This window comes from Meles meles, chromosome 8 (assembly GCF_922984935.1).
Source record: "Meles meles chromosome 8, mMelMel3.1 paternal haplotype, whole genome shotgun sequence".
Lineage (NCBI taxonomy): Eukaryota > Metazoa > Chordata > Mammalia > Carnivora > Mustelidae > Meles > Meles meles.
In genome coordinates, this window is record NC_060073.1 from 18310664 (window position 1) to 18337087 (window position 26424).

Consider the following 26424-nt stretch of genomic DNA (forward strand, 5'->3'; position numbering starts at 1 on the left):
GCCCAGAATACAAGGATGAGTCAAGCCAGGTGGATACATCCAATCAGGAAAGCACCTCCCTAACCACCCAAGAATGTGGGCCCTGCCTTTTGGGCGCCTTTTGGGCACCAGTTCTGACCAGAGTGATAGGCTAGTTCAAATAGCTTCTATAGTGAATTGTAATTCAATTGGTCAGCTGTGTGTGGCCAGGCTCAACCACATGGCCTTTACTCTATAAAAGTTAGTCTGTGAGGCTGGGAGGGGTCGCCTCTTTGCAAGAGATGGCCCTGGCCGGTCAGTTTGATTCTCAGTGCTTGGCACGAAATAAAGCTTTTCTTGACCTTCACTTTGTATCAGTCTTGCTCCTTTGACCATGGACCCAACAGGGAGAGCCCTGAAAGCCGACTTAGGGGACCTGGATTCTGGCCTCCACCTGGCTCGGGAATTGTTTCATGACTTAAATCCTGTAACCTCTTTACACTTACTTATTCACCTGCCTGCTGAGAGCTTGAAATGCAGGACTTTGAGTCAAAAGCCTTGAGTATCATGAGCAAAGAGAATAAATGTCATTGAGCACTATGTTAGCCACAATAAAGGAATTATCTAGTACTGTTGTCCATGGCGTAGATGAGATACTCACCCTTCCTAGACATTCCCTCACTGGTAAACCTCACGGGCTTCCTGCATGAGCCCTTAAGTATCACCCTAAGAACATCCTGGACTGTGACCCCCTTGAGGGTAAAGATTACATGTTGCTCTTATTTGTATCCCCAGTGCCTAACTCATTGCAGACAATCAATTAATATTTAATGAATGATTAAAGGAGTATGTGGGATTATCATTATTATTATACAGTTGTCATTACAAGCATTACATTGGAGATGCTACTGTAAGGACCTATTTTATATTTCTATTTTAGCCAGAGGCTTCCATTGAGGTTAAACAATAACTTTGTTGTTTAACCTTTAAACTGTCCCTACTCCCCTTCCCCCAGGGGACTTAAAAACAAGTCCTGGAAACCAGCTCCAGGTGTGGAGGCCAAGAAAAACAAGGCTGTTCCCACCTGAGTCTAGCCCTGACATAAGTACAGCCATCTTGGCAAAGCAAAAGCTGGCACCTTGCACTGTAAAGAGTGGGTTAGCATAAGAATGGCCGTCCTGAAGGCCGGGAAGCCATTTTACTGAGCGTCCCTAACCCGCGACACTGTGTATGTGACTTTAGACAAGAGGACCTAGTTAAAACCTGAAAAAATCATATACCACCAGGGCGGTTAGGCGGTGGTGCCACAGGGACCAGATGTTAATAAAAAAACAAATAGTTAACTTGCAGAGATCACAATCCTGCAAGACAAGAGTCTCCCTTGGTTTACAAATGTCCTAGTGATTTACAGCAAAGAAGCTATCTTCTCAATAGCCCAATTTCCAGAGACAAATAGCTCAGTTCCTTGAGGCCTAAGGGCGCCCTCCCCACCATAAAACTGAAGGAGGCTAAGGCAGAAGGAAATGTAAATAAAGTTAAATTTCTTCTAAACCTAAATCTCACTTAACCGCCCAGGGTGACGCTGGGGTGGCAAAAAGTTAAACAAAGTTAAACTGTCAAAGTGGGGCACAAGATATGTATGTAGCTATGAAAAAGTGCCTTGAAAATGCTACATAAACCCTTGGCTTTGAGTGCTCAGGGTCCTTGTTGAAACCCACTGTGCCGGGCAGATACCTGGACCCCAGCTAGCTGGAAATAAACCTCGCTGTGTGACTTGCATTATCTAGAGTGTTCTCTGTCTAATTGAGGGGTGGTCGACTCCATACCCTAACACTACAAAATGGGAAGTTTCCCAGGTTCCAGGATGGATTAGATTCCTTGGACTATCAATTCTCCCCCATGCTCCCCTCTACTCTAAACAGCTTCCTCATGGCATTTTTCACTTCATTGTTCCTCAACGTGTAGATCAGAGGGTTCAGCAAAGGTGGCATGACAATGTTAAAGAGGATGACAAGCTTGTCAGCAGCCAGGGTGGTGGAGGGACGAATGTACATGAACATGGGGGGCACAAGGACCAAAAGGACAGTGATGATGTGTGAGCCACATGTGGACAGAGCCTTGCGCCGGCCCTCAGATGACCGGCTTCTCAGGTTCAATAAGATGACCACATAGGAGATAATAAGGATGATAAAGGACACCAAGGAGATCATGCCACTGTTGGCCACCACAATGAGCCCCACCACGTAAGTGTCTGCACAGGCCAGCTTCAGCAAGGGATGAACATCACAGAAGAAGTTGTCGATCTCATTGGGCCCACAAAAGGGCAGCTGGACTGTGAGAAGGGTCTGTAAAATGGAATGCCCAAAGCCAGCCACCCAGGAGGCCCCAGCCAGCAGGCCACACTTCCACCGATCCATGATGGTCGTGTAGTGCAGGGGCCTACAGATGGCCACGTAGCGGTCATAGGCCATAGCTGTGAGGAGGAAGATCTCAGTGCCACCAAAGAAGTGAGCAGAAAAGAGCTGGGTCATGCAGCCATTGAAGGAGATGGTCTTGCGCACCACGAAAGTGTCAGCAATCATCTTGGGTGTGGTAGCAGATGGATAGCACATGTCGGCAAAAGACAGGTGGGTGAGGAAGAAATACATGGGAGCGTTGAGGGTCTTGCTGGCATTGATGGTGATGATGACCAGAATGTTCCCCAGGACAGTGAGCACGTGGAAGAGGGAGAAGACCACAAAGCACACGTGCTGCATTTCCCTACTCTGGAAAAGGCCGAACAACACAAATTCAGTCACGTTGTTCTTGATTCCCATGGCTTCTCTGCCCTGAGCGCCGACAAAGTACTTAGCTCTGCAAAGACACAAATTGTGTGACATAAGAAAGTTTCCCAAATCTAGAGAATCAGAAAACTGTATTCAGGTCTAATAATGACTCTGATACCAAACTGCAATGCAGGGAGAAGAGTTCCCACACCTACAAGCAATTCTCAGAAACCATCTGGCTGTCCTACAATTCAATTCAATTCTGACACTATGTATCTGGAGATAGCTTCAAATCCCACAGGTTAAGAATTCAGGCCGAAAAGATCCGACCCTGCCCCGCACTGCAAATGCCAGTTGCAACCTAAGTTATCACCTGGGCTTCTGACCTAATGGCTCTAGATCAAAGACTCCAATGACCACATTCCTTGGGTTAGGTTAATTTGCTAGAGAAGCTCACAGAATTCAGAAAAAGATGTATTATAAAAGGATATAACTCAGGAATTGCCAGATGAGAGATCCATAAGGCAAGGTTTGTGGTAAGGGCATGGAGCTTCCATGCTCTCTGAGTTCACTGTCCCCAAATCTCCACCTGTTCACCAACCTGGAAGCTCTCCAAACCCCATCCTTTGGGTTTTTTTATGAAGGCTTCCTTACTTAGGCATGAGTGATTCATTGGCCATCAGCCATCATTCAAACATTAGTCCCCCTTCCTTCCCGCCACCCCCCCCTTCCAGGGAGGGAATTGAAAGTACCAACCTTGCTGTCACAGAGTTGGTTCCCCAGGCAACCAGCCCTGATCCTTAGATGACCTAAGGGCATTCCAAAGGTCACCTCATTAGCATAATGAAAGACACCCTTACCTCTCACCAGTCAGGAAATTCAAGAGTTTTAGAAGCTGTGTGCTATACAAATGGAGACAAAGACCAAAGACACAGTTCTAATTACAAACCACACTATCACAAGGTCCCAGCTGTGCTATATACTAACTGTGAACTTTGGCAAATCAATTAACTTTTCAGGACCTCTGTTTCAAAGTTTAAAAAAAAAGCAGACTTCCATGGTGACCTAGGAAGACGGAACCCACATCCTCCACCAATTGCACCAAATTATACCTATTAATAGAACTATTCCAGAAGAGCTGGGGGCTGACTGAACAGCTACTAAACAACCAAAGGTAGATTGGCAAGAGGACAGCAAGAGAGATGGAGATGTGGTTACAAAGAGAACCCCACCCCTGATGCTCTAAGCAGGAGAGGAGAGGAATAGTTCTAAAGGCCTGAGAACAGATCCTTCTGTCCTTGGGCACAGAAAAAAATTCCATGGTTTAAAAAACTAATGATGTACTGTATGGTGACTAACATAACATCATAAAAGATAATAATAATAAGTAAAATAAATAAATAAAAGAACAGTTAGTGTTAGAGGCAGTTAATTAGGTTAGAAAAAACACCTGGAGGCTGGTAAAGAAATCATCGCCAGTAAAGTACATCAGGTACTGGGAAAGTCAGAGGCCAGTCCTGGCATCATTCCAAAACAAAGCCACAATAAGCCAGATCAAACCAGATTGACCCAAAACTTTCTCAAGGAACAAAAGATAAAGGAGTTTATCATCACTAAAGTAGCCTTTCAAGAAATGTTAAAGCGGCTTCTTTTTCTTTTTTTTTAAGGGGAAAAAAATGGCCATATTAGATATTTAAAGACTATGAATAAAAAGATGTAACATATGACAGCTCTGTATAAAATGTGGAGAAGGGGGAGGCTGCGTGGCTCAGTCATTAAATGTCTGCTTTCTGCTCAGGTTATGATCCCAGGTTCCTGGGATGGAACCCTGCATCAGGCTCCCTGCTCAGAGGGAAGCCTGCTTCTTCCTCTCCCACTCCCCCTGCTTGTGTTCCCTCGTTGCTGTGTCTCTCGCTGTCAAATAAATAAATAAAATCCCTTTTTAAAAAAATGTGGAGAAGGAAGTGAAAAGGGAAGAAATGTGAAAAAGAAAAAGATTTATCCTTTTTCTGGGTTTTTTTTTAATATAGAATGTGAACTGATGAATTACTGAACTCTACATCTGAAATTAATGATGTACTCTCTGTTGGCTAATTGAATTTAAGTTAAAAAATAAAATAAAGTGAAATAAATTAAATAAATATAAAATGTGTTTGAATTTAAATGACTTTCAAATTAATATGCACTGCTATTTACTATGATATATAGGATGTGATATATGAATTTCATGATAACCACAAACCCAAAACCGATGACACAGACACAAAAAATAAAAAGAAAGCCAAACAAAACACTATAGCTATTCATCAATCACAAAGAAAAAGCAAGAGAAAATGAAAGCAACAAAGAACTATGAAAACAAATTTTAAAAATAGCAATAATTACATAGCTATCAATAATTACTTTGAATGTAAATGGCTAAATGCACCGATCAAAAGACATAGAGTGGTGGGATGGATTAAAAAAACAAGATACATCTATATGCTGCCAACAAGAAACTCCCCTCAGACCTAAAGACACATACAAACTGAAAATGAAGGGATGGGAAAATATTCATCATGCAAATGGAAGTGAAAAAAAAAAGCCATGAGGCAATACTTATATCAGACAAAATACATCAAAACAAAGGTGGTAACAAGAGACAAAGAAAGGCATTACATCATGATAAAGGGATCAATCCAACAGGAGGATACAATTGTAAATATATACACACCCATCACTGAAGCAGCTAAGCACATGAAGCAAATATTAATGGATGTAAGGAGAGAAAATGATGGTAATACAATAATAGTAGGGGACCTCAATACTCCACTTACATCAATAGACGATCATCCACACAGACAATCAATAAGGAAACAATGTCTTTGAATGATACACTGGACCAGATGTACTTAACAGATATATACAGAACATTTCATCCAAAAACAATAGCATACACACTATTTTTTTTAATTTTTTATTTTTTTACTAACATATAATGTATTATTAGCCCCAGGGGTACAGGTCTGCGCATCGCCAGGTTAACACACTTCACAGCACTCACCATAGCACATACCCTCCCCAATGTCCATAATTCCACCATCCTCTCCCTACTCCCCTCCCCCTGGCAACCCTGTTTGTTTTGTGAATCAAGAGTCTCTTATGGTTTGTCTCCCTCCCAATCCCATCTTGTTTCATTTATTCCTTTCCTACCCCCTAAACCCCCCACATTGCCTCTCAACTTCCTCATATCAGGGAGATCATATGATAGTTGTCTTTCTCTGATTGACTTATTTCACTAAGCATAATACCCTCTAGTTCCATCCACGTCATCGCAAATGGCAAGATTTCATTTCTTTTGATGGCTGCATAGTATTCCATTGTATATATATACCACCTCTTCTTTATCCATTCATCTGTTGATGGACATCTCAGTTCTTTCCATAGTTTGGCTATTGTGGATATTGCTGCTATAAACATTCGGGTGCACAGCATACACACTATGTTGAAGTGCACAGGGAACATTCTTCAGAATAGATCACATATTCAGCCACAAAACAAGCCTCAATAAATTTAAGAAGATTAAATAATAGCATGCATCTTTTATGACCATAACACTATGAAACTAGAATAAATCACAAGGAAAAGAAAAACTGGAAAAATATACACACACACACAAAAAAAACCTAGAGACTAAACAAAATGATACTAAACAACCAATGGGTCACTGAAGGTGTCAAAGGAGAAATTTTTTAAAAAATGGAGAGAAATGAAGAAGAAAACACAACAGTCCAAAATCTCTAGGACACAGTGAAAGCAGTTCTAAGAGGGAAATATATAGCAATACAGGTCTACCTCAAGAAACAAGAAAAAAAAACAAATGAACAATCTAATCTTATACCTAAAGGAACTAGAAAAAGAACAAACAAAACCCAAAGTGAGCAGAACAAAGGAAATAATAAAGAGAAGAGCAGAAATAAATGACATAGAGACAAAAACAAAAAACAAACAATGAAACCAAGAGCTGGTTCTTTGAAAAGATAACCACAATTGCCAACCCCTAGCCAGACTTATCAAGAAAAAAGGGAAAGGACCCAAATAAGTAAAACCAGAAATGAGAGAGAAGTAAAAATGACACCACAGAAATACAAATGATTATAAGAGAATACTGTAAAAAATTATATGCCAAAAAAACTGGACAACCTAGAAGAAATGGATAAATTCCTAGAAATACACAATCTTCCAAAACTGAACCAGGAAGAAATAGAAAATCTGAATAGACCAATTACAAGTAACAAAATTGAATTGGTAATCAAAAAACTACTAAAAAAAAAAACAAAAACAAAAACAAAAAATAAAAGTGTGGGGTAATATGGGTTCACAGTGAATTTCTACCAAACATTTAAAGGAGATTTAGGGGCACCTGGGTGGCTCAGTTAAAGTGTCTTACTCTTGATTTTGACTCGTGTCATGATCTCAGGGTCGTGAGATCAAGCCCTGCATGGAGTTCCACACTGGGCATGGAGCCTGCTTTGGATTTTCTCTCTCCCTCTTCCCCTCCCCACCACTCATTTTCTCTCTCTCTCTCTCGAAAAATAAATAAATAAGGAGGAGTTAATCTCTATTCTCCTCAAACTATTTCAAAAAATAGAAGAGGAAAGAAAGCTTCCAAATACATGCTATGAGGCCAGCATTACCCTGATAACAAAACCAAAGACACCATCCAAAAAGAAAACTATAGGCCAATATCCCTGATGAATATAGATGGAAAATATTAGCAAACCAAATCTGACAATACAGTAAAAAGAAAGATCATTTGCCACAGTCAGGTGGGATTTATTCCAAGGATGCAAAGATGGTTTAATATTCACAAAACTGTCAACATCATACACTGCATCAATAAAACAAAGGATAAAAATCAGATGATCATCCCAAAAGACACAGAAAACGCATTTGACAAGATTCAACATCCATTCATGACAATAACCAAAAAAAACAAAACAAAATAAAAAAGAAAACCTCAAAACAAAATAGGAAGAGAGAGAACATACCACACACCTCAACATAATAAAGGGCAAATATGAAAAACTCACAATTAACATCATACTCAATGGTGAAAAACTGAGTGTTTTCCCTCTAAGGTCAGGAACAAGAACAAGGACGTCCACTCTTGCCACATTTATTGACTACAGTACTAGAAGTCCTAGCCACAGCAATCAGATGAAGGAAGGAAAGAAGGAAGGAAGGGAGGAAGGGAGGAAGGAGGGAGGGAGGTGGAGGAGGAAGGGAGGGAAAAGGGAAGAAGGAAGGAAGGAAGGGGGAAAGAGAGGAAGGGAGGGAGGGAGGAAGGGAGAGAGGGTGGGAGGGAGGAAGAAGGAAAGAGAGGGAAGGAAGAAGAAGGAAGGAAAGGAATGGAGGGAGGGAGTGAGGGGGGAAGGGGCATCCATATCAGTAAAAAAAAAAGTTAAACTGTCACTATCTGTAGATAACATGATACTATACATAGAAAATTGTAAAGACACCACCAAAAAACTACTCTAAATAATAAATAAAGTCAGCAAGGTGGCAAGATAAAAAATTAATACCCAGAAACCAGTAGCATTTCTGTACACTAACAACGAAGTTGCAGAAAGAGAAATTTTAAAAATACCATTTACAATTATACACCAAAAAGAATAAAATACTGGAAATAAACTTAAAGAGGAGAAAGACCTGTATTCCAAAAACTATAAAACACCGATGAAAGAAATTGAAGATGACACAAACAGATGGAAAGATATTCCATACTCATGGGTTGGAAGAATTAATATTGGTAAAATGCCCGAAGTACACAAAGCAATCTACAGATTCAATGCAACCCTTATCAAAATACCAACAGCATTTTTCACAAAGCTAGAACAAATAAAACTAAAATTTGTATGGAACCACAAAAGAGCTCAAATAGCCAAAGCAATCCTGAGAAAGAAGCTGGAGGCATCACACTTCCAGATTTCAATAAGTACTGCAAAGCTGTAGTAATCAAAACAGTATGGTACTGATACAAATACAGACACATAGATCAATGGAACAGAGCAGAGAGTTCAGAAGTAAACCCACATTAATGTGGTCAATTAATCTATGACAAAGGAGAGACAAATATACACAATAAAGACAGACTTTTCAAAAAATGGTGCTGGGAAAACTGGACAGCTACACATAAAAGAATAAAATTGGACTACTTTCTAACACCATACACAAAAAATAAAGTCTAAACGGATTAAAGACCTAAACATGAGACCCAAAACCATATAAATCCTACAAGAGAACACAGGCAATAATTTCTCTGACATTGACCAGAGTGACATTTTTCTAGCTACATCTCCTAAGGGAAGGGAGAATGAAGTAAAAGTAACCTAGTGGGACTACAATGAAAATAAAAGGCATTTGAACAGTGAAAGAAACCATCAACAAAACAAAAAGACAACCTACTGAATAGGATAAGGTATTTGCAAGTGATATATCCATAAAGGGTTAATGTGCAAAATATATAAAGAACTTCTACAACTCAACACCAAAAATAAATAATAAATAAATAAATAAATAAATAAAGTGGGCAGAGAACCTGAACAGACATTTTTCCAAAGAAGATATGCAAGATGGCCAATAAACACATGAAAAGATGCTCAATATCACTAATCATCAGGGAAATGCAAATCACAACCATGAGATATCACCTCACATCTGTTAGAATGGCTAAAATCAAGAAAGATAAGAAACAGCAAGTTTTGGCAAGGATGTGGAGAAAAAGGAACCTTCCTGCACTTTTGGTGGAAATGTAAAATAGTACAACCACTGTGAAAAACAGTATAGAGTTTCCTCCAAAAATTAAAAATAGAAATACCATTTGATCCAAAAATTCCACTATTGGGTATTTACCCAGGGAAAATGAAAACTCTAACTCAAAAAGATACATGCACCCCTATGTTTATTTCAGTTTATTTACAAAACCCAAAACACAGAGGATACTTAAGTGCCCATCAGAAGATGAATGGATAAGAAAAATGTGAAACACACACACACACACACACACACACGTACTGTTACACAGCCATAAAAAAGGATGAGATCATGCCATTTGAGACAACATGGATGGACCTAGAGGATATTATGCTAAGTGAAATTAGACTGAGAATGACAAAAACCATAAGACTGTGCTCATATATGGAATCTAAAACAAAATAATTGAACAAAAAGCAGAATCAGAAATATAAATACAGAGAACAAACTAATCGTTGTCAAAGAGGAAGGTGATAGAGATTTCGGTAAAATGGGTGAAGAGGAGAGGAGACACAGGCCTCAGTTATGGAATGAGTAAGTCACAGGAATAAAAAGCAGAGAATAAAGAAAACAGCAAATGATATTGTAGTAGTGATATAATGGGATAAATGGTTAGCTGTATTTGTAGCAAACATAGCTTAATGTATAAACTTGTCAAATCACTAAGTTGTACACCAGAAACTAATGTAACATCATGTGTCAACTATACTCAAATAAAAATTAATTAATTAGTTGATAGTGTAACAAGGTTGTATGTTTCCACCTGGTGACTATGATTATGGTGTGCATTATGTAATACACAGAATTCTTGATTTACTGAGTTGTACACCTAAAACTAATGTAACACTGTATGTCTGTCCACTATTCTTCAATACAAAAGAAGTCCCAGAAGGAAGAACAGAATGCATGAAAGATGGTTCAAATTTAAAGAAATAAAAGTGGTGAAATTTCCAAAAAGAAAAAAAAAAAGGTTTAAAAAGATAAAGATACCCGTCAATTCCTCTGTGTTCCACTGCTTCTGGGGCACACTGTCATGATGATGTTTTGCTCTAATTGTTGATTTATGTGCCCCCACCAGACTCTCAGTTGCTTGATAACAAGGCTTCTGACCACTTGTGTATAGATAATGTTCAATGTCTGCACACAATATGCACTCACATAGTGAGTTCAGGTGTGTTTGTAAAATAAACTAATGAATAAATACCTGCCCTGTGTACCTCAACATGTCCAAAAGGAACATCTGCACTCTCCCAGAAAACATATTCTTCTGACAGACTTCTATCTCCATTGATGTGACCATGCCTTTCTGAATGGTCAGCCTAAAAATCTGGGAGTCATCCTTGTTTCCTCTTTTCTCACATCTCACATCTATTCAGTTAAGACTCATTTTGTCTTTGCCTTCACAATGTAATGAGAATCTCCTTCTACCATGTCCACAGCTTCCTCCCTGCTCTGAGCCACAACCACCTCTCCCTTCCTTCCTAGTTGGTTCCCTTAATTGTCCTCTACCACATTCTGCTCCCCAAGTCTGCTCTCCTCATGACAGCTGGAGCACTCCCTCCAAGCCCCTCCATGGGTGCCCTTCCATTCAGAGTAAAATCCAGGACCTCCACCACGATGCACAGTGCCCTACATGGGCCCATCCCCACTGCCTCTCTGATCTCATCTCCTCCGGCTCTCCCTTCCGTTCCCTCGTTTCAAGCACACTGGCCTCCATAATATTCATTAAACACACCAGGCATGCTGTCACCTTGGAATCTTTGCTCTGGTTGTTCCTTCTACCCAGGACATTCTTCCCTTAAATATTCATTGGCGGGGCGCCTGGGTGGCTCAGTGGGTTAAAGCCTCTGCCTTCGGCTCAGGTCATGATCCCAGGATCCTGGGATCGAGCCCCGCATCGGGCTCTCTGCTCAGCAGGAGCCTGCTTCCTCCTCTCTCTGCCTGCCTCTCTGCCTACTTGTGATCTCTGGCTGTCAAATAAATAAATAAAATCTTTAAAAAAAATATTCATTGGCTAACTCTCTTACATCCCTGAAGTCTTTGTGCAAATCACACTTTCTCAAGACACCTATTTGATCACCCTGTTCAAAACTGCAACATCTCAGCACTCCCAATGTTCCTTATTCTGCTCCACTTTTTCTTCCTTCCATTGCACATATTGCTTCCATTGCACATATTATATAATCAATTTACTTATTATATTTATTTTATTGTCTTCATCCTCTACTAGAACATGAGTTGCATGAAGCAGGGCTTACTGTCTGTTTGGTTATCTAATATATCTCAAGTGTTTAGAATATGCCTGGCACATAATAGTTCTAAATTCATATTTTTTCATTAAATGAATGAATAAATAATAGCTATAGAAGTAGAAAATAAGGGTAACAACCTATACATATACAGGATTTCACACTGCTAGTAATCTTATTTCATTGAGCTCATGTTAACTGATACTAACGTTCCAGACAGACTTGGTTCCTTGCATATATTATTTTAAATCAACACAATTACCTTTAAAAAAATGCACTTTATTTATTCCTTCATTTTACATAGGCAGGATCTAAAATACAGTTATTTTCTCAAGGTCATGCATTGTCATAACCAATACCCATAACACCCTCTTTCTGCCATAGTTAAAATACTGTCTATAGAAAGCATTTAGTTATATAGAAACTGTGAGGTTCCATGTAAATGTCTACCCCAGCTGGGATAGACCAGAGGCAGACCTGGAAAAATCATGAAAGCATGTTGAGCAAAGAAATACGTGAATAAGTAAGTGAATGCATAGGCAAATGACATTGGGCAAGTCACCTGACCTCTCAGAAAGATAATTCCCTCATATGTCAGGTGCAGATAGTAATACAGATCACCTAGGGTAAATACTGTGAGATAAGGTAGAAATAGCACAGTGCCCGGCACTTAACAGGTGCTCACTATATATCAAGCATTACTAGATCTCAAAGGCCGCTGGTCAGACTCTGGTAGAGGACTGGTTTACAAGGGCAATGCCATAGGATTTATTTCCAAGGTTCTTGCCAATTTCCATTTATTTCAAAACTTTTTTTATTAAATATCAAATACAAAGAATCATAAAACTAGGGATACCTAATGGACAAGGTAAGGTGCTCAGCCACTGATTCTTAAAACCAATCCCTCCAAGTTTAAAGAGCAAACAACATGCTTCTCCACAACATGACTTATCCTCCCTTTCCTTCCATTCAAGAGATTCTATTCTGACCTAGATTTTCCCAGGGAAAATCTTCATCATCATCTGTGCTTCACTTTCATGATTTGCATTATACAATAATAAAATAATATATGGCTTATGTTATTTCATCCTCAAAACATTCTTATGTATTTACCATTCTTAGCCCCATTTTACAAATAAGGAAAGTGAGGCTTAGAGAGATTAAGTAATTTGCCCAAGTTTATACCCATTTCTGTCCTTGTTTCCTTCTCTCTCATACGTATCTTATTTACTTACATACTTACTAAATTACTCCTCTCTCATACCCTCATGCCATCCTTAAACCATCAACATACCCTTGGACCTCGTAGTTGGTGAGGATATGAATCAGGATGATGGAGAGTGTAAGGGATCCCCCCTCCTGCTATCATGTCCCCATCACCATTGCAGAGCTGCTGGAGGCCAGACTCGGTCCATGAGCTTCACAGCTTCTCCCAGTTCATGGTCACCACAACCTTTAAGGTAACTATTACAATATGCTCACTTTAGAGATGAGGAAAAGGAAGCTCAAAAAATTAGTGTTTGCAAGTTCTACCAACAAGTGGAACTACAGTGCAGTCTGGGAGACACTGTAAATCATCTTATCAGAGAACTCTCCCCTATCCCTCCTGCAGGGCTCTCCTCCGGCTCCTCCCCTTGCAATGCTGGCGTGCTACACTTTCCTTCCTTCCCTGGCCTTCTACTACTGAAAAACTTCAGAGATTCACAGAGGACTTAACATTGCCCAAAGAACGTAGTATGTCACCATGAAAAAGACACTGGTCTGGGAGCCAAAAGACCTCAGTTTTAGTCTCAACTTTTTCACCGGTAGCTGAATGGCCTCGAACAACTCCCTCTCTCTGCTTGGTGTTGTATTTCCTTAACTATACATAAAACAGCTGGATTAAGTGCTGTGATTCTAAGCTGGAAATACAGATATGCACCAAACAAATTAATTTCACTGACAATGATAATCAATATTTAATGAGTTAAAAAAAAAATAGCAGCTCCCAGGTGGCTCAGTTGGTTGGGCATCCAACTCTTGATTTTGTCTCAGGTCATGATCTTGGGGTCTTGAGATCAAGCCCCACTTCAGGCGCCCTGCTCAGCATGGGTTCTGTTTAAGACTCCCTCCCTTGGAAGGGGAACCCTCCTACAGTTCTGGTGGGAATGCAAGCTGGTGCAACCACTCTGGAAAACAGCATGGAAGTTCCTCAAAAAGTTGAAAATATAGCTACCCTACGACTCAGCAATTGCACTACTGGGTATTTACCCTAAAGATACAAATGTAGTGATCCAAAGGGGCACATGCACCCGAATGTTTATAGCAGCAATGTCCACAATAGCCAAACTATGGAAAGAATCTAGATGTCCATCAACAGATGAATGGATAAAGAAGAGGAGGTATATGTATACAATGGAATTCTATGCAGCCATCAAAAGAAATGAAATCTTGCCATTTGCGATGACATGGATGGAACTAGAGGGTATTATGCTAAGCGAAATAAGTCAATCAGAGAAAGACAATTATCATATGATCTCCCTGATATTTGAAGTTGAGAGGCAACATGGGGGTCTTGGGGGTAGAAAAAGAAGAAATGAAACAAGATGGCATCGGGAGGGAGACAAACCATAATAGACCCTTAATCTCACAAAACAAACTGAGGGTTGCGGGGGCGGGGTGGGGGAGAGGGTGTGGGGGTTATGGACACTGGGGAAGGTATGTGCTATGGTGAGTGCTGTGAAGTGTGTAAACCTGGCGATTCACAGACCTGTACCCCTGGGGCTAATAATACATTATATGTTAATTAAAAAATGAAAGATTATTAAAAAATTTAAAAATTTTTAAAAAAGGATATCCTCTCTCGGGGTGCCGGGGTGGCTCACTGGGTTAAAGCCTCTGCCTTCCACTCAGGTCATGATCTCAGCATCCTGGGATTGCGCCCCACATCAGGCTCTCTGTTCAGCAGGGAGCCTGCTTCCCTCTTTGTCTCTGCCTGCCTCTCTGCCTACTTGTGATCTCTCTCTCTCTCTCTCAGTCAAATAAATAAATAAAATCTAAAAAAAAAAAAAAATTCTCTCTCTCCCTCTACCTTTGCCCTTCCCCCTGCTCATGCTCACTCACGTTTGCACTCTTTCTTTCTCTCTTGAAATAAATAAATAAAATATTTTTTTAAAAAATAGAAAAAGCAAGTAGGTAGCTTTCTGTCATTACTAATTCTTCTCACTGCTTTGTCTGGGGTTGGTTGGGGGTTAGAGGTCCATGTTACATGTTTGCAAAGCCTTACACTGAATGGGATCCCTTACCAGTTTTCAGATTCATTGTCTGTCTTGAAAGAGAAGGGAAGTTTATAATGCAACCTAGAAACATTCCTACTTTCAAAGATTAAAATGTAAATAAATCTTTTTTAAAGATTTTATTTATTTATTTGACAGAGAGAGAGAGCGCGCAAGCGCAAGCACAAACGGGGAGCCGCAGGCAGAGGGAGAGGGAAAAGCAGGCCTCCTACTGAGTAAGGAGCCTGATGCGGAACTCGATCCCAGGACCCTGGTATCATGACCTGAGCCGAAGGCAGCTGCTTAACCGACTGAGCCACCCAGGTGCCCCATAAATAAATCTTTTAAGAGTCTTTCATGCTGGGACGCCTGGGTGGCTCAGTTGGTTAAGCAGCTGCCTTCAGTTCAGGTCATGATCCCAGTGTCCTGGGATCGAGTCCCACATCGGGTTCCTTGCTCTGCAGGGAGCCTGCTTCTCCCTCTGCCACTCTGTCAGCCTGTGCGCTCTCTCTCTCTCTCTCTCTGACAAATAAATAAATAAAATCTTTAAAAAAAAAAAAAAGAGTCTTTCATGCTTCAGGTATCAGAGAATTCATTTATAGGGGAGAACACCTTGCCAGGTGGGCCTGGGCTTCAGGAAAAGGGTGCCAAGACTGCACCTCAGTCAAACACACCCTGGAATTGCTCCATCTCCAAAGAGTTAAGTGGTGTCAGGGATCACATACCAGGAGAGACTGTTTGAAAGGCTGGGGAAGCCGGCCAGCTCTGTGGACTTTGACCCCTGCACTCTCCTGGGCCATGAGCAGTAACCCCACCATGGTCTGGGCAGTCATATAGCAAGCCTCTAAGGAGTAAGATTTGTGTTGAGGCATCCTCTGGGCAGAGGGAATAGTAACCATAGCGGTATACAGTGTGTTTGCATCAATAGAGCAGATCTGTATGCCAGGCCCTACACAACGTGATTTAAAGGCATCATCTCACTTAATCAACACATCACTCTGAGGCACTACTGTGATTGCTCCTATGTTTTCAAATGAGGAAAATGAGGGTCAGAGTGAATGAGTGACTTGGTCACATTCTTGCACTAGTAAGGGCCAGAGCCAGCAATGCAAACCAGGGTTCAAAAGCACCTTCTTAATCACTAGACAACACTCCTGACTTGGAAAGTAGGAGCATCTGATCACCCAGAGATGACGCGTCCTCAGCAGCTAAAGGGTGAACAAGAAAATGGCTGATGGAGAAGGATTCCAGAGATTAAAGAAAAAAATCGATCAACTCACACTTGATGCATTCAAAGGCAGGTAGCAGGACTGATACCTGGACACTGAGAACAAAACAGAGAGAGCAACGCCAGGGAGGACACCTGTTTTCTGTAAGGATCCTTGGACAGTTCAGGCTTATTCCTGCCAGAGAGCCCCAGAACACCAAGACTCCATGAGAACAGACCTTAGTGAGCTCCACTCGCTTCAGTGGAGCCGCGGACATCAAGAAGTCAAGAAGTCAGAGAAGTGAAAGACTGCAGTAAATTTTTAAACACAGAAGGTTCAGGGAAGCACATGTGAAATCACTCCAGCCAAAGCTATTGCCAGACGTAAGCTCCTCTTCGGAAGCAAGAGCACATTCATGGTTTGCAAGAGTACCTTGAGGCTTGCTAATGAGACCCCAGGGGCACTGCATCCCAATTAGAGGAGTGGGGCATAGGGACAGCCATTCCCCCTTGTCACATTAACTTAGTGGTTCAAACTTGACAGGCCAAGGGAGCTACTGTTTTTATTGCGACTTTGGATTTCTATGCTGAATCAACCCAAATTCATTCATTCAACAGTAGTTATTAAGCAGTTACTATACAAAGGATATGGTTTTATGCCATCTATTTGAGGATGTATTAAATATATGTTATATGGAAATATAGAAATATAAGTAGCTGGTATTCAATAGGAATGGATTTTTTATTGTTTTTTTTTTTTTAAGTAACAGAGACAAATTTAAACTAAACTAGACCTTTGACTCTTGCCTTATGTTAACATAATGTTTTGAAAAGCATTTCTGCCCTGTGAGGAACATAGGACAGACAAGGGGCAACATTATAGGTTGCTTTAAAGTATGAACTAAGGAGCCAAGATGTCTTGTTTAAATGCTGACTTTGCCACCTGGAGATATATAACCTTTAACAAGTGGCTTAAGATCTCTGATATGCCATTCTCTCATCTGCAGTGTTTTTTTTCTTGGGCTGAAAGAAATCTGTATATAATTCCACAATAATAGCTAGAGATTTTAATACCACCACTATGACACACCCCAGCAAGTGGAAATAGGATTCAATTTTAAAAATCACTAAAAAGGGGCACCTGGGTGGCTCAGTGGGTTAAAGCCTCTACTTTCGGCTCAGGTCTTGATCTCAGGGTCCTGGGATCGAGCCCCACATCGGACTCTCTGCTCAGCAGGGAGCCTGCTTCCTCCTCTCTCTCTGCCTACTTGTGATCTCTGTCTGTCAAATAAATAAATAAAATCTTTAAAAATAAATAAAAAAATAAAAATCACTAAAAACATAGATCCAAACAACATCATATGAACCACCTTAACCTACCTGATATTTGTAGAGCATAGCACCCTAAAACTGAATACCTACTCTTTCAAGCATATGTGGTACGCTCACCAAGACAGACATGACAATAGGCCGTGAACAAGTTTCAAATAAATGTAAAAAGAATGACTTCATTCACAGTGGAATTAAACTAGAAATTAGGGGGCACCTGAACCCTAAGATTCGTAACAGCAGTGTCCACAATAGCCAAAGTGTAGAAATTGCCGAGATGTCTATCAATAGCTAAATGTATTAAGAAGATGTGGTATGTATATATATATTTTAATGGAATATTATGCAGCCATCAGAAAGGATGAATATTACCATTTGCATCAACATGGACAGTACTGGAGGGTATTATGCTGAGTGATATAAGTCAATCAGAGAAAGACAATTATCATATGGTTTCACTTATATGTGAGAACATAGGAACAGCACAGAAAATTGTAAGGGAAGGGAGGGAAAACTGAATGGGAAGTCTTCCTTGAGGGAGAAAAAACATGAGAGATTCTTAACTATAGGAAACAAACCAAGGTTTGCTGGAGGGGAGGTGGGTGGGGGATGGGGTAATTGGGTGATAGGTATCAAGAATGGCATGTGATGTGATGAGCCCTGGGTTTTACACACAATTGATAAATTGTTGAACACTACATCTGAGACTAATGATGTACTATATGTTAGCTAATAGAATTTAAACAAAAAAGAGAAAAGAAAGGAAAAAGATAAACTAGAAATCAGTAAAAGAAGATATCAAGGAAAGAAAACAACTATTTGGAAAATAAACTCTGCACTTGTTAATAATCCAGTGGTCAAAGAAGTCATTTTTAAAAATTAGAAGACATTTCAACTGAATAATAATGAAAATACATGAGAAATTCTGTGGGAGGCAGCTAAAGTATTGCGAAAAGATATTTTACAGTTTGGGGGCAACTGGGCGGCTCAGTTGGTTGGGCAAATGCCTTCGGCTCAGGTCATGATCCCTGAGTCAAGATATTGAGTCCCACAACCGGCTCCGGGCTGTACAGGGAATCTGCTTCTCCCTCTGACCTTCTCCCCTCTCATGCTCTCTCTCCCTCTCCCAAATGAATAAATAAAACCTTAAAAAAAAAAGATATTTTACAATTTTAAATTATTATTTTAAAAATGAAGGAAGTGTAAACTCTATGAACTAAGTCTATACCTTGAGAGATAAAAGAAATCAGAGAAAATGTAAATACAATCAAAGTAGAAGGAAAAAAAGAAGATAGGTATTAATCACACAGAAAACAAAAACAGAAAACGTTTTTTCTAAAAGCCAAACAATGATTCTGTGAAGATATCAAGAAAACTAAGAAATCCCTAAATAGAATTTAATTAAAAAAAGTCAAAAATAAAAATGAGAAAGCACAAATTTTTAATTTGATAAAGGAAAATATTAGCACTATACATTCTTCAGAAAATAAAGGATAATGAGAAAATATTATGTTTTAATATTAACGTCATTTGTTGACTTAAGTTCATCAAATTCTACAGCTCAGGTTAAAGTATAAATCCCCCCCCAAAAAAGCAACTTACATAACTGACCCAAATGAGACAGAAAACCTGAATAGCCCTATATCTGTTAAATAAATTGAACTCACAGTTTACAAACACACACGCCAAAAAAATTCCAAGCCAAGACCACTTAAAGGAGAAATAAACCAAATTTGCACAAATGTTTTAAAAAAAAAGAAGAGAAAACTTCCCAAGTTATTCATCAGAGCAGCAGAACTCTACTATCAAAACCTAACAAAAAAATGTTTTAAAAAGCAAATCACAAACATCACTCATGAACATAGATGCAAAAAATTCTGAATAAAATACATTTAAATCAAATGCAGGAATGTCTACAAGGGATAATAGACCCTGTGGCATTTATCTCAAGAAAGCAAGTTTGTTTCAACACTCAAAAATCAGAGATGTGATAGGGCACCTGGGGGGCTCCGTCAGTGAAGCGTCTGATTCTTGATTTAAGCTTAGGTCATGCCACGTCATAAGATAGAGCCCCTCATTGGACTCTGCACTGGGGGGTGAAGCCTGCTTGAGATTCTCTCTCTCCCTCTCCTTCTTCTTGCATGCATGCACTCTCTTTCTCTTCAGAGAGGGGGTTCAAGACAGCAACACAGGAAGATCCTGAACTCACCTGTGAAGAATTCTGGACTCTGAAATATAGTAGACAAACAACTCATGTAGACAAAACATCAAGGGCTTTGGAAGAATCTTCGACCTGCATTTTCCTCCACTGCAAAGTAAACATTGTAGCACCTATGGGGCAGCACTTTCCTGAGATTTAATTTTAGGAAATTTATTTGTGGGTTCTCAATTCATATAGTTTTTTTTAAGATTTTATTTATTTATTTGACAGAAAGAAAGAGAGATCACCAGTAGGCAGAGAGGCAGGCAGAGATAGAGGAGGAAGCAGGCTCCCCGCTAAGCAGAGAGCCCAAAGTGGGGCTCGATCCCAGGACCCTGAGATCATGACCTGAGCCGAAGGCAGAGGCTTAACCCACTGAACCACCCAGGCACCCCATAGTTTTTGACTCCTGTTACCCATTTTCCAATCTGTATTGTATTCTCAAGAATGATCCTCTTTTCAGCATTATGTCATTAGGAAAAAAAAAAAAATCTCTCTTTGACCAGCACACTGAGTTTTAATCTCATGCATTAGGTAATTCTTGCAGTTCAATACCTGTGCACTAGAAGAGGACCTTGAGCTGAAAGAAGTTTCATATCTTCCTAATTTCCTACCCTCTACTTCCAGATCTGGCATCTCAGACCCTAGTTTTCTACAGACCCAGAAATCCCTGTGAACATTCATGAGGCAATTCATGCTACATAGTTTTTAAAAACACTTTTTATTTGCTCTGAAATGATTCTGGAGGGAAATACCCAACAATAAGGAGAATATCAGCCCTCAGACTTGGAATTCAGAGATTTAGAAGTATTTGTGTTCAGTGATCTCTAAGGAGAAGCAGAGGAATGCACACAGACAGCAAAGACTTAAAAATCAGGCAAACCTGAATCTGAACTTAGGCTATGTGACCTTGATCAAAATATTGATCTCCCCAAGATTCAGTCTCTTCGTCTATAAAAGAGGAGAGTCATACCCACCTCACCACAGTGTTTTATGATTAAATGAGATAAAATATGTGAAATCTCTTGGTTAATAGTAAAATATACATATACATACATGTTCCTTGTTTATTTATAAATATTATTCTCAGAAACAATATCAAGAGTGAGTGTTTGTGTTCAGTGATGTAATATTGCTATCTAATTTAGATAATTGAGAAGAAAAGAGAGAGATAACAACCACGTTTACATCTGAAGCTCTAATGGCTTGTGCCCATGCACTAAACCCTTCTAGGTCAGTTGGGCTGCCCAGAATCCACAGGGCAAATCTTCAGTATATCAAGTTAATAAAATGTCTAAGCATTTGAGTGATTTCTCTATCTCTCCCTACCTTCCTCCTCCCCAAACACAAAGGTTCAGGCTCTTCCAACACAAAAGACAAATGGACAATGACCCCAAGGCAGTCCTCCTCCTCTTCTACTAACCTCTTTATTATTCCCAGAAAGACCCTGGTTTTCTAGAAGAGTTCATTCTTTCAAAACCAGCCAACCTGCCTCGAGGTCACTGTCAAATGTGAAAATGCATCAGTAGAAGACCCCTAGACCTCATTCTAGAGCCTTCTTCAATCTTGTCCAATCCCATAAAGATGAAAAAACTGAAATTTAAAGAAAAAAATAAAAATAAAAAATAAAAGGTGACTGGACCAAGAAAGGCCAGGCAATTAAAGGTAGAGGCAGAGTGAGATCTCACTGCCCCAGCTTCCCATCCCTTGTTCCTCTTATCTCCCCGCAACAAAATCATCTACTTCTCTTCCCAAATCACTGTCCTCCTCATCAGTCTCTTCATGGCATTTTTCACTTCAGCATTCCTGAAGGAGTAAATGAGGGGGTTTAAGAGAGGTGTGATCACTGTGTAAAACACAGCAATGATCTTATCTGCAGGGAGGGTGACACAGGGCCTCAAGTAGACAAAGGAACAGGGAATGAAGAACAAACCCACAACGGCAATGTGAGAGGCACAGGTGGACAGCGCCTTGCGCCGACTGTCTGAGGTCTGCATCCTCAGCGAGTTCAAGATGACCACGTAGGAAGCAAGTAGTACCATGAAGCTGACCACTGAAATGGAGCCACCATTAATGATGATGAGCACACCAATGAGGAAGGTGTCTGAGCAGGCCAGCTTCAGCACAGGGTGGACATCACAGAAGTAGTGGTCAAGGACATTGAGGCCACAGAAGGGTAGCTGGAAAATGAGGAACGTTTGCCCAACAGAATGCAGCAAGCCCCCACCCCATGCTGCACCCACCAGGAGGCCACACACACGCCGGTTCATGATGGTGGTGTAGTGCAGGGGTTTGCAGATGGCCACATAGCGGTCATAGGCCATGACTGTCAGGAGAAAGATCTCAGTGCCACCAAAGAAATGGAGGAAAAATATCTGAGTGATGCATCCCTTGAGGGAAATGATTTTCCTTTCAATGAAAGAGTCAAGAATCAGCTTGGGGGCTGTGACAGAGCAGTAACAGATCTCCACAAAGGACAAGTAGCTGAGGAAGAAATACATGGGGGAGGTGAGCCCTTTGCTGGCCATGATTGTCACCACAATGAGACCATTACCCAGCACAATGGCCATGTACATGAGGAGAAACATCACAGAAATGGTCTTCTGCACATCCTGTTTGGGGGAAAACCCCAAGAGAATGATTTCAGTCACATTGTTTATAGTTGCCATGTTTTAAAGCACAGGGGCTAGTGGACTAGAAACAAGAAATCAAAGAACTCTCCTCCAATACTTAGAAAAATCCTTCTCGGCTGTTGAAGACAATTTTCATTCTTCCCCTCTTGAGTCCCCTCTCAGCCTTGGGCTCCTCCAAAACATGTTCTCCTTGAGACAAGTAGACAAAACAACAATCATCAAATGTTTGATATCGGTCCCAAAATAGGACTGAGTTTGTAATAATGCTGCCTCAAAGTGTTTTCTCTGATGCAAACACACCTACATTAGCTAAAGAATCCTCACAACAAAAATGAGAAAATTGAGCCTCAGAGATTCAATCCTCCTCCAAGTCCTCAAAGCTCATACCTGAATTGAGGTTTGAATTCTTCAAGACTTAAATGCTTCCACTAATCTTATGCTCCTGAGGGGGGTCTCATACTGGTTGTATAATTTAGATTTCAGGTCAGTCTTATCTTATACCTTCATGTGGAACTAATTTTTTACAGAACTTTTATAGACCTTTTATTTTTTTTTATTTTTTATTAAATATAATGTATTATTTGTTTCAGGGGTACAGGTCTGTGAATCACCAGTCTTAGACCTTTTATAGACCTTCTCAAGCTCAATTATCCCTCAACCTGTGGAACAACTCCAGGCTCCCCTGCAGTTGTTTTTAAAAGGCTGGAGGGGGGAAGGACAGTCACCAACTTCAACCATTGTCCATAAAGGGAGAGATGGCAGAGGGAGATGTAAGTCACTAGCAGACTGCTTCAACAGTCCCGACCAATGTCTAAGAAACAATTTGAAAGTCAGGCACATTCCATAACAGCTTACTGTTCCATGGGGATGGCCCAGCAAATGTCCCCTCAAGCGCACTCAGGGCCTCAGAGCACAGCGATTCCACAAAGGGAAAGAGCCTGAAGTGTGCGCCAGGAGTGCCTCCTGAAGCAAAGGCATGCTAGAGAGACCCCAACATGCACTGCAGTGGCCTCCAAGGACTGACAGAGGGTGATCAGACACAGGCGATCCAAGATCACAGCCTCCCAAGTGGTGATTCTCACAGCGTGAAAAAGTCAGTCAGCAAACAGGAGGTGATTCTCACAGCATGAAAAAGCCAGTCAGCAAACAGTAAACAGTCAGCAAAAAGTGGATATTCCCACACTTGACAGCCATCTTGCCATCCAGGCCAGCCCTCCAAGAATGGGAGAGCAGCCGTGGCACTGTGACCGGGCCACAGAACCCTGAGTTTGGAATCAGAGGTCCTGGCTACAATCATAGCACAGCTACTTCCTAGCTGTGTGACACTGAACAGTACAGAAACCCTAGAAAGCCTGGAATTTTCATGTGACAAACAGAACTAATAATATCTTTCCATGGTGCTGTTTTGAAAGCTGAGTTTAAAAACAAATTATAACTCTGTAGGAGTACAACTGATAAGAGTGTCAGAATGTAATTGATTATGCTTTCACTCTGCTTGTCACCCTGTCAGTGCAGTGTGTAATGGGGACATAGTAAGGGCCCCCGCTCCACAAGTCCAGCCTGCCACCCACCTTTGTTTGGGTAGTCTTGCAGCAGTTGGGTTCTGAGTTAAGCATCTTACAACAAGCATACAAAACAAAGGGCTACCTAATGAAACGGGACAGAATATGCTAAGCAACATGTCAAGCCCATCCCCAAAAGAGAAATACTGCAGGAGTCCACTTACACGGGTCCCTAGAGCATAAGCTCACAGACACAGAGGGTAGAATGGTGGTTGTCAGGGGTTGGGGGAGGGGATGTAGAGTTAATGGGTTCAGAGCTTGGGCCTGTGAAAGTTCTTGAGATGGGGGGTAACCATGGATGCACAACACGAGAGTACCTGAACACCATGGAACTGTACTCTTCAAAATGGTTTAAGTGGTAAATTTTTATGTTATGTATGTTTTACCATTAGTAATCAATTAAACAAATTCATATGACTCACACTCCCCCTTCTCCATTCCCACCTCCAAGGACAATGGCTGAAGCTTGGCAACTTTGTTTCCCATCCACTTAGCTTCTGTCTTACCCTGTTAGGAAGCCTGGTTAGTTTCAGAGGATGCGGAATAACTGAGTTTGAGAAACTCTGATACTTACTGTAGAAAATCCATTCCACATTATGGGCTAAGGCAAGACAGATAGGACATCCTTGTTAGGCAATCAACATACGGCAGTCTTTAAGAGTAAGAGAGACTCCAGAAGCACTACATTTTGGAAAACACACACCTCAGTCCAAATATGAGCTGTGTTGTCTTGGCATACTTCACCCCAATGGGAAAAATGGCTCTATTACTAGGCAAATACCCTGTGAAATTAAAGATTTGAAGGTAAATGCTGTCTGTTTCTAAAATTCCTTTTGGTATCAGAGTTCCTCTCAGAGAATTGGTAAGGACAACTTTAGATTTCAGATTTTCAAAAAAAATTGCATTTGTCTTTCCAAAATTATTGAAAATAAGAGAGCAAGATGTTTACATAGTGTATGTATCTATATGCGTGCACCGTGTAAGTTTACATAGTGTATGTATCTATATGCGTGCACCGTGTAACCAACAAATTTTTCTCTAAAATGTTGCAGTTTTTAAGTCTTTACAGTGGAAGAAAGAAAAGGAAATTAACATTTTCAAAATTCTGAGTAGAAATGGAAAACATCCAAGAGATATTTCATAACGAGATCATCAGAGTGGTAAACCACCAAAAGTGCAGAGACATGTCACCTGTGCGGTGACTTTAATTCTGACTTTAACTGGCAGAGCCAAGGAAGAGACCCTGAAAGTTAAGTACGTGTTCTTCTCAACCAGCAAGTAACTGCAAGCTTCTAAGTTTTGTGGTTAAGAAGACCTAAACTGGGATGCACCTAGAAGCCTAAGACAGAGTGGCCTCGAGAGCATTTTCTATGAGCATTTTTCAAATCTTCAAAATAAATCTGCCCTATCTTATGGTTTCTCATTATACCTTTCCTGTCACAGAACTCCTCATTCTGTGGATTCTGAAAAATAAAACTGCTCTGACCAGCCTTGTCCTGCATCCTTTGCTTGCATTTTTCCTCCAGTGACATCCCACACCAGAGGAGTCAAGCAGGGTCCCTCCTGCTAGTTCTGTCACTGAGTCATCACAAGCTGCTAGATTTGGAAGGAAGCTCATGGATTCCTCCTCCCAGAGAAGGGGAATCTGGACCCAGCACCATGTGGCTCATCAGGCAGAGGCTAGACTAGACCCACTTCACTTTCCTCTCACCCACTGGCTCCTCCCCTGCCGCCCACCCATAGCCAGCTTCCAGAACAGGAGTAGGGGTCAAAAAAAGAGATTACTACTTGTAACACCAGCAAAGCAAAGCTAGAGCAGGATCTAAAAATACATACCAGCAAGAAAATGAGCAGCAATGTGTTCCAGCTCAGTTCTCCACCTTCCTGAGGTTTAATTTCTGTGTGGAGAACCTGAGCAGAGCTCAGAGATACCAGTGGGGAGAGATATTTCCAGAGTCAGTCAAACTGAGCTGCCAGGGAAAGAAGCCTGTGCATGCCAGACATGCCTTGGTGACAGGAGATCTTAGCTCCAGCACTTTGTCATCAAGGATTATATTATTCTCTAGCAATTTCACCTGCCCCCATCACATCTCTCCAACATAACAGAGATTGCAAGCTTTGAAGGTTTTTGAAGTGTCTCTTATGGCCTGTGTCATACCTTCTCCAGAGCTGGGAACTCAGATGTATATGAGCTTTTATTTGTTCTTTGCATCCTCCATCTGCAACTAAATCCATGTCAAAACCAAAGTATCTCTGTGGGTGTCTTGTGAACAGCACAGAGGCTAACAGATATGTAGGGATATCAAGTATAAAAAAAATAAGATCTCTTTTTGAAAATAGTTCCAAAGCATGCTACATAGAGATCAAGTGAATGAACCCACCTTGAATGTTGTTTATTGCCTTGATTCTTTACTTATCTTCTGAATCTTTTGTAGTCAGAAGACTGAATCACTTCCACAAGTCACACCAGGA

General features: G+C 40.7%; 2 protein-coding genes across 2 annotated transcripts; both read right to left on the minus strand.

Annotated features, from left to right (window-relative positions):
* Nucleotides 1-1844: 1844 nt before the first annotated feature.
* Nucleotides 1845-2774, minus strand: LOC123948663 (olfactory receptor 4S1). The gene has a single exon (XM_046015850.1). The coding sequence runs from the start codon at nt 2772-2774 to the stop codon at nt 1845-1847; it is 930 nt and encodes a 309-aa protein (XP_045871806.1).
* An 18722-nt stretch (nt 2775-21496) lies between these two features.
* On the minus strand, nt 21497-22426 carry LOC123949416 (olfactory receptor 4X1). Its single transcript, XM_046016849.1, has one exon. The coding sequence runs from the start codon at nt 22424-22426 to the stop codon at nt 21497-21499; it is 930 nt and encodes a 309-aa protein (XP_045872805.1).
* Between the last annotated feature and the right edge of the window lie 3998 nt (nt 22427-26424).

Coding starts and splice junctions, on each gene's coding strand:
- LOC123948663 (XM_046015850.1), bottom strand. CDS start 2,774: ATGGGAATCAAGAACAACGTGACTGAATTTGTGTTGTTCGGCCTTTTC.
- LOC123949416 (XM_046016849.1), bottom strand. CDS start 22,426: ATGGCAACTATAAACAATGTGACTGAAATCATTCTCTTGGGGTTTTCC.